This window comes from Tupaia chinensis, unplaced genomic scaffold, assembly GCF_000334495.1.
Source record: "Tupaia chinensis unplaced genomic scaffold, TupChi_1.0 Scaffold144529_1, whole genome shotgun sequence".
In the NCBI taxonomy this organism is placed as follows: Eukaryota; Metazoa; Chordata; class Mammalia; order Scandentia; family Tupaiidae; genus Tupaia; species Tupaia belangeri.
The window spans coordinates 1,414,195-1,427,914 of NW_006204388.1; the positions used below are offsets into that span (position 1 = coordinate 1,414,195).

Genomic DNA, 13,720 nt, shown 5'->3' on the forward strand with positions numbered 1-13,720 from the left:
GCCCCAAAAAAAAAAAAAAAAAAAAAAAAAAAAAAAAAAAAAAAAAGGAGAAAAGGAAGAGATTGAATAGATTGGGAGGAAGACTGGAGGTGAAAACCTGAGTGACCTGGAGGATAGAGGCAGGTTGTGGAGTTGTTTTACTAAGGGAGGGAAGGAATAGAAGTGATAATAAAGTTTTAAAAAGAAGAGATTTGAGAGAAGCAGATATCAGTGAGACTTGAAGAGTTGAGGACGTTTTGCTACATCTCCTTACCCTCAACCCTGGCGTGCCCTGCTCCTTTAGTTACCTTGTCTTCAGAATTAGACAGTGGGTTGAAGTTGGTCATAAACGAGTCCAGTGGTATTTCAGTTACACAATTATTATCTGCCATCCGTGAACGTCCATTCCCCATATTTCAACTCTTGACTTCTGCCTCAAACTCATTCATCTAACAAATGTTTGGTTTATCTACCCGTCTGCTGAACATTCCTCCAAAGTCAGCCCTAAACTCTTCCACGTTGACTTTTTCTCACACTCTAACAATACAATTTTCCCCTCGCTTTTTTGTGCAACCCAGCTGCCCGTAACCGCTTCATTCATCGCGCAATTGAATATTGGCACCCACTTGCAGGACTGTTTTTCCTCCTCTACAATGCTCCTTAGGGTCTAGAGTGGCGTTTTACAAATCTCCTAGCTCAGTGTATTGCACGAAGTAGATGCTCAGTAAATGTTTATTGACTGAGTGCGCCGTGCATCTCAGTGACATCACATCCTGTGTGCAGTTGCGTCATTCTGCACTCCGTTGCTGGAGGCTCCGAGTCTGAGGCTTTGTCATTGTCTGTACCGTGCACCGAACGTCTTCAATGCGGGCTAAAGCTTCACGCGGCGTACACGAAATGCGGTCAGCAGGAGCGCTGGACCTCCGGCTGTGAGTACCGAGTCTCCAGGTTCTGGCGGAAACACGCTACCTGGGCGGCGCCGGCACCCAGTGACTATCTGGGAAGACAAGGTGCGAGGGAGGGAGCGGGCAGCTCACTTATCGCGGTGTTTTCTCCCTCTTCACTCCCGGGGGAGCTCTCGCGAGAGAAGCAAGGGGAAGATGGCCGTGCCCTGTTTTTCGGTGTGAGGCAGAGGCGGCGACTGCAGCGGCGGTGGCAGCGGCAGCGGCTGTGTTTGCTGGGACTGGGATCCTGCTGTCGTGGGCACTTGAGCTCTAGCTCCCCCCAGCGAGCGCGCGTCCCTCCGTGCCTAGGCGAGAGTCAGCTCTTCTTCCTCCGGGAGATGCGTTTGTCCCGGGCTCGGGGGCGCTCTGGGAGTTCATGCTGCGCTGGTGGCTCCCGGCCACCGCTCTAATCGCCTTGTGCCGCCGCAGCGCCAGCTCCGTCGCCGGCGGTGAGCCTCCCGGACCCCTCCTTTGCTCCTGGCGGCGGCGATGACCGGGGAGAAGATCCGATCACTACGGAGGGACCACAAGCCCAGCAAAGAAGAGGGGGATCTGCTAGAGCCCGGGGATGAGGAAGCGGCGGCTGCCCTCGGCGGCACCTTTACTGGAGGCAGGATTGGCACAAGTAGCAGCGGCAAGGGCGGCAAAGCCTGTCATAAGATCTTCAGTAACCATCACCACCGGCTGCAGCTGAAGGCAGCTCCGGCCTCCACCAATCTCCCTGGCGCGCTGGCCCTGCCGCTGCACAACTCCTCCGTGACTACCACCTCCCAGTCCCCGGCTCTTCTAGCCGGCACCAACCCCATTGCTGTCGTCGCAGATGGAGGCAGTTGCCCCGCACACTACCCGGTGCACGAGTGCGTCTTCAAGGGGGATGTGAGGAGACTCTCCTCTCTCATCCGCACGCACAATATCGGTCAGAAAGATAATCACGGTGAGGAGTGCTAGCCCCTCTCCACCTCTCCTTCCCCAAGCCAAGGGTGCGCCTCCCCAGGCCTCTGGAATCTTAGGCTCCTCTCCAGCAGAACCTTCTTTCCTCTCCTTTGCTCATCATCCGGGCCAGTTCCCAGTAAATCATGACCTTTCAGTAATAGCATGCCAGTGGTCAGGGAGTTGGTTCCTGTGGGTGCAAAGGAATGTTTCCTCTTTGCCCACTTCAAAGTTTTCTTGTATGAAGCTGCTTTGTGTATCCTTGAGACAGTGCTTCTTAACTGTCAGAAATTTTAGGTTGCCTCTCATCTAACCTGGCCTTCTGCTTTGTTTACGGAATTACTGATTTATATCTCTTCTTTCTCTTTCTCCCACTTTGTAAGATCTTTACTTTTGAAAATAGAAATTATCCACCTGCATTTATTACCCAGTCACAGATCACAACTTGACTGCAACAGGTGGTGATTTCTACTGACATCAGGTTGCTTATTTTTGTCTGCTTTCCTGAAACTTAGAATGCTTTGATTTCTGAAAGCCACACAGAAATTTGTTGGTGTTTGAGAGACCTAGAACACTTAAAGTGACTACTAAGTAGCTAAAAATTGTGTTTTACATGGATGACTGCTAATAATAATGTCTCATCTTGCTGTTATTAAAAATGTTACTGTGATTTTTCATAGTAACTATCATAGTATTATGAGAAATATAGTATATTTGTTATTGAAGGACTATATTTCTTTTTGCCTTGTTTTGTCAACAGATTTTTTTTTCTTTAGTTGTAAAAAATAATGTGGTTGAGTGGACTTTAAAACAACTGTGAACTTACTGTTGAAACCCAATATAAACATTATTATTTCCCACATTTGTAAGCAGGCCATTTCAAACTGGGTAGTTGGCAAATAATTTTTAATTCATATTTATTAATATTAATAGTTACTACTTGTTAATAACTCTGATTCTAATTTAACATGGCAATTATCATATACATTCAGTTAGAACACACCCAACTCTGTGATTAAATTTATATAGTGAATTAATGAAATACTTGCTTATGCAGTAAGCTCCCTTAATTCCTTGAGATTCAAGGATTCTCTAGCTAAGAAATCTAAAATTTCTTTATATGAGTAAATCAAAAATTAGGACAACTATTGAGATTTTTAAAAAAGTAAGTTTTCTATTGTTTGTATATTTCTCCAACAACTTCACTTATTTTCTAAATTTATACTATTGCAATTGTAGTAATACCCCCACCTACCATTTATTACAAATGTTAAAAGTTTACCCCCAAAAAAGTTTGTTAAAGCTACACTAAGTTTTTTCATTCCTACATTTAATTTATTTCATCATTTCACTATTGTAACAAGCATAATGTTTGTTGACAGTAATTACTTTCTAACCATTTGGAAATAGTTGTTTGAGGGAAATGGGTTTTAGCTTTAGTTTATTAGTCCATTAGTAGGAAATTTTTCAAATTTGGTCTTCACAGTAGCCATGTGTTTTATCTTGTGGCCAATGCCTTTAAAATATGGTTATGTTACCCTGAAACATCCCTGAAAACAGATAAATAATTTTTTTTTTTGAAAGTCAACTCTGTTTTAAAAGAAGAGATGATGATGTGGGACCAGCAGATGGCATAATAGTTATATCACTGGACTCCCACATATTCAACTGCGGTTCAAATCCTGGACCCTTTGGTTTAGAATTCGCCTGGGTGTGTGTATATGGCACCCAAGATCCTGAGAGGAGAACGAGGGGATTGCAGTGAGGCCATTCCCTCTGGGGGAGGTGGGGGAGTGGGTGATTTCTTGTTTGTTTTTTTTTTTCCCTCTCTTTCTCTCTCTCTCTCTCTCTCTTGTGAGTGCACTGCCCTTTAGCAAAAATCTCTGTCACAAAAAGAAGAACCAGATGATGAATACCAATTGCTATTGAATTGAAAGTTTGTTGGACTTTCATGTTCTTTAACCCTACATTTTAGGAGTATATTTATTAGTGTTCAAATTCTGTTGAGAGTAGTTAAAATCTCATATACCTTTGTTAGCCCACTGAAAATCACTTTTTAAATGACACATTTGTATTGGACTTAGCTGTTCTTATATTGTTGATATTTCTGATGAATGTTACCAGTGGTTCGAACATCTGTGGAAAATGTGATTATATTTCCTCTCCAATATACATTCTCATCTCTTATAGTGAAATCTCGTAAGAGTAGCTTCCATGTAATGTGCTGCTGTTTTAGTTCCTTTTCCCCCCTGTAGCTTCTTCATTTCTCACTATACTATTAACATTATTATTTTTATTCTTGATACTTTATTAACCTGGTCATTTTATTTAGATTCTATGGTTTGTTTTTTTCAAATTATGAAAGATAAGTGCTTTTAAAAATCACCCCCCCACACACACACACACACACAAAACAAGCTCTGTGGGATTACTGTAAGGTGATGGGTACATAGCAGAGTCACGTACTCATACATGTGCACAGCAGAGCTGTATTACATGGCACTTAATTTTATATTCAGTGTAGAGATTCCTTCCACACCATGATGATGATGATGATAGGTAGAATTTATTGTGTCAGTACTTTGCTAAATGTTTACATACTTTATCACATTTAATCCCTAAGACAGCCCTACAAAGCAGATAGTTTTAATTCTTATTTTTAAAGTAAGAAAAGAAGTTTTCATTCTTATTTTTAAAGTAAGAAAAGAAGTTTTCATTCTTATTTTTAAAGTAAAAAGTTACATACTATGTAAAACTTGGAATTGAACTGATAGCTGGGACTGCAAAGCCATGATCAGCCTCTTTGTATTTCTCTTGATCGAGAACCACTGTATTTCAAGGAAGTCAATTCCAATAATGTGTATGTGGTGGCTTATAGCAGCTTAAGTTCTATTGTATGTGTTTTCTCACAAAAGCCTTGTTGAGAAATTCTGCCATTGGACAGCATGCACAGAGTTTTTTGTAGCTCCCAGATCTCCTACTCGTTTGTTATTTCTTTTTTTATGTAATGATACAAATAAATATTTCATTGACATGATAGCCCTTTAGATAATTTGACAATAGTGATCGGATTTCCCCTTATCTTGGGGTCAAACATTCCCAACTTCTGTATCCATTCTTCATATGACATGATTTATGAAGCATTTAAAGTGGTCCCTGAAACATAGTAAATACTGTGTAAGTATGTCAACTAAGTAAATGAAAATTTTAATCATTTTCTTTCAGCAGTTTGTTGATTCTTCCCTCTGAGGACAATGTCCAGAACAAACCCTAGGGTTGGAGCTATAGTAGCCTCATTAGCAAAAACAATTAGAGGCCTATTTATTGCTCTAAAACTACACACATTTATGCAGTACAACAGTGTGTTAGGTTTTTAATATTATTTTTTCTCAGCTGATCTGCTCACTTTTTGTCCTATCTCTTGCACTTATTTTTGTTAAGTTTTGGTAGTTTTGGCTTTTTATTTTAGCTGGAGAGCTTGTTGAATTCTAAGTCTGTGGCTATTTAGTTCACTATTCTTTAGCTCTTTCAGTTTTCAGTGATTTCTGATTTGATAAACTTGTTGATGTCTGTTTGTATGTGCAAATTGTTGATTGAATAGGAGCATGGATAGAGCTTTTCCTTTGTGGTAAAATGTTGGTTGATCGGAAATTTCTTTTTGTGGGACCAGCAGTTAGCGTAATGGCTGTGTCACTGGTCTCCCATGTATTTGACTGCGGTTCAAGTCCAGGACCCGGTGGCTTAAACTTCATGCTGGGTGTGTGTTTGTGCCTGCCCAGGATCAGAGAGGAGAATGGAGGAGAAGGGATTGGGATTGGGTCGTAGCCATTTCTCCTGGGGGGTGATTTCTCGCTTTCTGTCTATCTCTTTTTCTGTCTATCTCTCTTTCTGGCAAGCGCATGTGCCCTATAGAAAAAACCTTTTAAAAAAATAAAAAGAAAAAGAAATTTCTTTCTGTAAGCTATCCTTATTTTGAGAACTATTTTGTATACTAGGCCCAAGCATATCTCTTGAAATATATTAAATACAATAATAAGTATAACATCATGCATATACTGTGTTCAAATGCAGTAAATGATTATGATTTATCACTTAATAACAGCTCTTTTAGGGTGAGGAAATGAAAAATATCTCATTAAAGGTAAAGAAAATTATTAAACTTTGTATCTTGTATCTTCAGTTAAATGCCACTTTTTTCCTTCAGTATAAAATTAAAGATTGAGTTGAAGCCTATTTTCACATTCAGAGTGTAAAGTTCTGAAACACTTTTGGCCATTGGTAGTTTGACAGTACATTGTGGTGGTGTGCTGCTTTTTTTTTATAATTGATAATAATGATTTTACTTTTTAACACCTTTAGAATTGAGAATTTTACATAAAGCACATAGAAGACTTTCTGTTTTAACTGCACTTCTATTTGCTACTATTTGCTAAACTTATAATTGTGTGTTTTCTCTTGAATTAAATTTCCTTAAGAAGTTAAAGATCTTCTCTTGGATGCTAGTCAGAAGCTTTTAGGTGCCAGAGTGATGAAAGTGCTAGATATATGAATTGCTCAAACCAGCCTTTCCTAGATGTGAAAAATTTTTCATCTCTTCTAAGAGATTTGGCAGTTTCTACTGCCTTTAATTACATTGTTTGGCATATGACTATCCATCTGCTCTCTATACAGTTAATTTTCAATTTTGCAAGTTGTAATATCTTTTTGAAGCGTTTTTACACAGTGATTATAGAGATTTCAAATTTAAGTTACAATTCAATCGAGTATTCCTGCTAATGCAGGCAACTCAGTGAAATGGCAATGAAATGGTTAACATAAAGGCAGTTTCTGATGGCTAGCAGTTTGTTCAGTCAGAGATTTTAAAATATTTTAATTTCAGATTAAAATTGTGCATTTGAGAATTGAAGAATTAGGATAATCTGTTTGGTGACTGTGTGTATGTTTATTTTGATCCATTCTGTATAAACCTTTTATCTTCCTTTTGGTATTATTTTCTTAATGGCTTTGTTTTTGCCATTAAAAGCATCATGGATGATGACACAAATGAATAATGCATGATAGATCTCTATGAGAAGAGGCGATTATAAATCTCTACATGAACAAAGAAAAGTCTTGGATTAAGTTACTGGTGAATAATTTTAGCCAGGAGTGGGTTAAAATGATGGCATGTAATAAAAGAACATTAGTAGTTTTATATTTATTTTCTTTATGTTTTGTAGGCTTTTAAAAACTTTGTTTTTGAGAAGCATACCTTAATTTCCTTAGAAGAGAAAGTTGTGTGCAGAGTGGCCTAAGATAATCCATCATTTTTATAAGTCTTCACTGAGTATGAGGGTGATTTGGTGGTAAAATCTGGCACTCCACTGATATTTCAGGGTTGATTCAGTCAGTCTTCATTACTAAGTAAGACCTTCCACTTTTTCCTCCTTCTTTCCTGTGGGTATCTCCACAGAGTGCGACCATCCTGGGCTTACGTGGCTGTTTCCCGATGGCATTGCCTTTAGTACTATAGAACTGAGTAGGACCATCCTTGGCTTAAGTGGCTGTTTCCTGATGGCATTGCCTTCTGCACTATAGAACTTGACCTAGCACTTAGCATATTGTGAAATGAACACATCTGCAGAGCTGTTTCATAAAATGGAGGAAAGATCCTTTTCCCTTTCCTGCATCATGGTACAATAGGAGTAGAAATTCTAATCTACCTATTTTGGCAATAAAGGTATCAGACATGGGCAATTATTGAGTGATGTTGGGTTCTTGGCATCCTCAATGAGGTGGTGGCATTCTGGAGGATTCATTGAATTCTAGATAGTGTAGTTGCCACAGGTTAATGCCATTCTTAAGTCATAGAAATCTACTTTAATGTAGAGAGTACAATAAAATTATCAGGATGCTTTGAGTTTTAGAAAATGCGTGCAATTCTGAGAGAAATGGAAGGGACGGGGTAAACAGACTATATGCTTCTGTCTCTGTATGATTTATTTCTTTAAAGAGATAAGAGATGAGTTTCAAAGCAAGACCAAGGTAGATAATATGGGAGTAGGAAAAGAGAAAAAGGCTAGGTCTTTTTTCCTAATTATTTGAAGATCCTGGATGTGTTAGTTTTCAGGATATGTGAGGTTTAACTGTGGTTTAGTTGAATTTCACCTGTTCCAGAGCCTGTTACTCTTGTTGAAACCTCAGTGATTACCTGTAAAACTAGAATACTATCTCTGGATTTGAAATCATACCTGAATTCTTCTCTACAAACTATTTTTTATGACATTATGGTATTAATTTCTGAAATAAGGAGATATAATAGATTGTTGGAAAAGTTATGACACATTTTTCTGTGTTTTTCTGTGCAAAAGTGTGTCATGACTTTTTCAGTAACCCAATAATATCTATTTCTTGGGGCATATTATAGTCTCATATGGGAGAATGGACTTGAAAATATTTTAACTGCACGCTCATAGTAATATCAATTCATTTCAGTATCTTGCTTTCACATTTGGTGTTAAGTACCTTCTAGAAGAAACTACTCTTGTTTTGAGGTTTGAATAGGATTCAACTGAGGTTTTATCTGATGTTTGTATTTATACTGTATGCCTGTCTACTTAAGTATTATGCTTATCTGCTCTTCCTATAAATCACCTTAGTAGCTCAGTTCAGTGCATTTGGATTCTTGACAGTTAATGCATACTCTCTTTCTCAGCACTGTTCAGAATTCTATAAAACCACTTGTGTTCTGTTGCATAAATTGGTTTTAATACTGAATCATATAGAGACCTACATTATCCTGGAACAAAATGGTTTTTGAAGGGTAAAAACAGATTTTGACATTACTTTTCTCGTTCCTTATATTTCTTTTTTCTATTTGTTTATTCATTCACTTAACAGATGCTGAGCTCCTAATATGTGATAGACAGTGTTTTAGGTACTAATGAAACAGCAGTGAACAAAATTGACGAAGTCCTACTCTACTAGAGCTTACATTCTAATGGGAGAGAAAGACTAATACATGGTATGACTAATAATGACATATGTGACAGAGTAAAATAAAGAAGAGTTGGTAGTATATAAAGAGCAGGGAATATAGGGGCAGGAGAAGGTGTTAAAGCCTGCGGTCAGAGTTAGGGAAGAAATCAATGAATAAGAGAACTTTGAACAGTTACCTAAAGAAAATTAGGGCTCTGGTATCTGCCAGAACAGTTGCAAGTAGGATATCAAATGCTAGGATACCATGTTCAAAGACTAGGAAGACCAGTGTGGTTGGAAAAAAGTGAGCAAGTAGGAAAGCATGTAGACTTTTGTAGATCATTGTTAGTGAATGGATTGTACTCTGAGCAATGTTAAGAAGCCTTTGTGGGTTTTGTGGGTTTTGAGCAGAGGAGTGACATGATCTGAATTTTTATTTTTTAATTGCCAGAGGACTCATATTCATTTATTTAAATTTGACCAGAGAGAGACACAGAGAGGGAGGGGGGAAAGTATGAAAGCAAGCCACCAGGTGTAGGACTTGAACCGTGTACGGCCATGTGGGATTGTCCAGCTCCTCAACCACCAGACCACCTGCTGCCGGTCCCCACATGCAGTCCTTTTCTCTGTTCACTATAATTTAGGACGTGTGCACACACAACACATGGCCTGGCATGTTTTTCAAGCCACTGGGGCAGGGATTTGAAACATGGTTGGCCATGTAGGATCCAGCTCCCTTAACCATGAGTCCATGAGGCTGGCTCCTGAGCTGACTTTTTTAACATAAATCAATTAAGTAAATTTATAATTTCTTATTTACATTTAGTTGTTGTACAACTTTCTGGGGGTATATTATGGTTTCTCAGAGCGTGCATGCAATGTGATAATCAAATCAAGGCTGATCTGATTTTTAAAGGCTCATTCCAGCTGCTATATAAAGCAGAAACTTAACATAGGCTGTGGTCATTGAAACAAGCTATTACAAGGTATATGTAGGGATAACTGTGGGAGTGATGAGAAGATAGAGCTGTTAGGAGTTGATGAAGCATTGGATATACAATTTCATTATAAGATTTGGTACGTGTGTTCTAGTAGTACAGTACAGTTTTTGAGAGAAAATTCAGAAATTCTGATTTTGCTTGAGTGGATGGGACTTGAAGATGTCCATAGAGCCTGGAGCTGTGTTGATTCTAGTATTTGTAATTTCCTGCTTTACTCTGTAACTAGGGGTGCATGAAGTCAAAACTGTTTTTTAAATAATACCAAGTCATTGCTTGCTTTTTTTCACTGTGTTAATAACATTTTTACTGGTAACATAAAAGCAATGGTGAGCAAAATTGTTGGCACCTTGGTATAAGTCAGGACATCAAACTGTGCTGGTAGTCGTTCCATTATTTATCACTATGCACATGCAGTTAAAATTAAGAAATAAAAATGCCAGTTTCATGTAAATTTTTTTTATGAAGCTGTAAAAATGATGAATTTTATTAAATCTTAATTTTGATTATATGCCTTTTTGGTATTCTTTGTTGGGACTAGTAGTTAGCATAATGGCTATGTCACTGGACTCCCATGTGGTCAACTGCGGTTCAAGTCTCGGACCCGGTGACTTAAACTCATGCCAGGCTCGTGTGCGTGTGTGCCCAAGATCCCAAGAGAAAAATGGAGGAGAAGGTATTGTGGCGTGGCAAACCCCCTGGGGGGTGATTTCTCGCTTTCTGTCTCTCTGTCACTCTCTGTCTTTCTGGTGAGCACACGCGCCCTATGACAAAAACCTCTCAAAAAAAAAAATTAAGAAATAAACATGCCACTTTCATGTAAATTTTTTTTATGAAGCTGTAAAAATGATGGATTTTATTAAATCTTAATCTTGAGTACATGCCCCTTTTTGGTATTCTTTGTAACAGAGGGATTGTGCATGATACTCTTTTGTTGCACACTGCAAGGTAAATAAGTGTTTGTAAAACTGAATTGTAAGCTCAAGTATCCAATTTTTCATATAACACTGTACTTAAAAGAACAGCTTACAAGCTAACTATGGTTATTACGATTTGGCTATTTGGCAGATGTTTTCTGGAAAATGAACAAAAATGTGCCTGTGACTTCAAGGAAAGCAACTGACAGTATCTGTTGCCAATGACGAATTCAAGCTTTCCAATGAAAATAGAATTTATAGTTTCTGTCACTGTAAGCTTGGTAGGTTCCCAGTACTTAAAATACTGTTCTGATTAGATTGGAGCTACTAGTGTAATTTTTCCTTGATATTGTGTATTGATACATGCCAACATTTAGAAGTTCTGCATAATTCGATAAGTATTTTTTAAATGGTCAGTGCCTGATGTTATATAAATCATGCATCAGTAAAAGATCCATTCAAAGTAGAAGAGAGACTAATGTATGTCAGTGTAACTTGTTAGAAAAAACTTATTAATATTTTGGATTTTACATTGTAACTAACATAAGAAATGACCACTTACGATTTTTAATGTAGTTTCAAAGAAGAATACTGTGAACTATCTGAAAAGGCTATTAAAATAATCCTTTTTTTGTTCCAACTGTGAATCTGTGTGAAGCTGGATTTTCTTCATATACTTCAAAACAAAACAACATTTTAATTCAGCTATCTTTATTAAGCTAGACTTTAAAGAAATTTATTTTAATTTTTAATTAAATTATTATTAATAGTATTCTTGTCACTCATTTGTTTTAGAAAATGCAGTTAATTTTTGTGTGAACTTTTGTGTTTTTTTTTTAAAGAGATTTCTGCTAAAGGGAGCATACACTCACTGAAGACAGAGAGACTAAAAGTGAGAAATCCCCACCCCCCGACCCCGCAGGGGGGTGGTTATGCTGTAATCCTTTCTTCTCTTGGGATTTTTGGGCACACATGCACATGCGCCCAGTGTGAGTTTTAAGTCACCGGTCCAGGACTCAAACCACAGTTGACTACGTGGAGTCTAGCCTTGTAGTTATTATGCCATCTGCTGGTTCCTTTGCATAAACATTTTATATTAACAGTGAGCTTATTATAATTTTTAAATTAATACATAAAAATTTCACTTTCTAATGGTATCAATAGGTATATCTATGTAGAAGGTTTTGAGTTTTTAATAATCTGTAGAAGTATGAAGGGGCTCTGAGACCAAAAGGTTTAAAAATTGTTGGTGTAGTAAAAAAAGTATGGAGTTTAGAATCATGAGCAGGAAAGGAGGATGATGCAAATTACATTTTAAGATCAGTCTTGTTACCATACAAAGATTAGATTGGAGGAGGTTGGCAAGAGGATACCAGCTATGAGCCTGGTGCAGTATTCCAGGGAAGATACATTAAAAACTGGTTAATTCTAAAGTTGTTTGGTTCCAAATTGGTGGCAGTGGAGACTGAAGTGTACTGATTCAAAAATCACCTCTTTCCTACTATAGCGCTTTTAATGCCTTTCTGACTTAAAAGTAAATTCTTTTTTTTTTTAACTATAGTTACAGAACCCTGCATGATCTGTACCTTTGCTACTTCTCCACTTTAATTTTGTATAAACGTTTCCTTTTTTCATGTGTTTTGACTATACTTGTTTTTGTTGTTTCTTGAATATGCCAAGTTATTCTGACCTCTGTTTGTAATGCTTTTATTCTTATTCTTTGATTTCTTAACTCCTGTTTATTTATCACATTTTATTTTAAGCATTATCTCTTTAGAGAAATTTTCCTGACTTCCAAGTATCAAAAGGATGTCTTCACTTATTATTTTTAATCTTAATGATTTATTGGTTTCTCTCTTTTTTTTTTTTAAGGACACATGAGAATCGGTTTTATTTTTGCTTAGTCTTAAGTTTGCCAACATTTTTTCATAATAGATTTAGTCTTTAACCTTGATGCCTAGCTGTATTCAATATTTGAAATTTAGTGAAAACTACGTAGTGATTCCACTTTGATATTTTACCCATATGACTAAAATGTTTTGACCGTAAGCCTATACATATACAAGATAAACTTCTGGAACCAGCAGTTAGCGTAATGGCTATGTCGCTGGACTCCCACGTAGTTGACCGTGGTTCGCGTCCCGAACCCAGTGGCTTAAAACTCACGCCAGGCGCATGTGCATGCGTGCCCAAGATCCTGAGAGGAGAATGGAGGAGAAGGGATTGCGGCGTGACCATCCCCCCTGGGGGGTGATTTCTCACTTTCTATCTCTCTGTCTCTCTCTGTCTGTCTGGCAAGCGCACACGCCCTATAGCAAAAACCTCTCCAAAAAAAAAAAAAAGGAAAATAAAAAAAGAAAACTTCTAATAAAGAATTCTTTCTTAATAAGGAATTTTATTACCTCTTCTTAAAAAGAAATTCTACCTCTGTCCTGATGTAGTTGTGTTGATCAAGAAAATTAAATGCACAAAGCCATGAAGCTATAATAACTTCCTTAAATCAGACAGAAGGAGGGAAAGCTTTTCCAACTACCTTTGCACAATAAGAAATTTCTTAAGTACCAAATCACTTTCTTTCAACTGTACAATAAATTCCAATTTGGCAATTTTCAAAGATCATAGAGGAAAAAAAATGATAAAATGACAATATGAAAATAGAGTTAAATGGAATAAATAACTCAATACAGACATAAAATAGGCATGTATAGTGGACTTTATAATCACTATGTAATCAATATATTTAAATTTTAACTTACATACATAAGATCACAGCCAAGGAGGTTAATCACAACTTAAAATTTTATTACCATTTATTTTTACCATCTTCTCATAACTGAACATATTCACACTTAGAACTTCACTTTCCAACACTGACCTGTAGATTTGTTTGGATGATAATTAAGTGCCTTTTCTCTTTGTTTTGGAATAATAAAAACAGTTAAGAACATCTTGAAGATACTACTAAAAAATCACGTTTTGATTATGGTGCCTACGT

At 37.4% G+C, this 13,720-nt stretch overlaps 1 protein-coding gene across 4 annotated transcripts in view; it reads left to right on the forward strand.

Moving 5' to 3' along the window:
- Positions 1–13,720, forward strand: part of ANKRD13C (ankyrin repeat domain 13C) — a 96,689-nt gene that overhangs the window by 6,416 nt on the left and 76,553 nt on the right. Inside the window, exon 1 of one of the 4 annotated variants that reach the window (XM_027767731.1) lies at positions 139–1,857. The exons of 1 other annotated variant lie outside the window; for it this stretch is intronic. In XM_027767731.1, coding sequence (XP_027623532.1) covers positions 1,413–1,857 — 445 coding nt within the window. In that variant the 5' untranslated portion in view covers positions 139–1,412. Of the gene's footprint in view, positions 1–138; positions 1,858–13,720 lie in introns of those variants that run through there. 2 more of the 4 variants (XM_006167135.3, XM_027767732.1) reach the window with 2 other exon arrangements.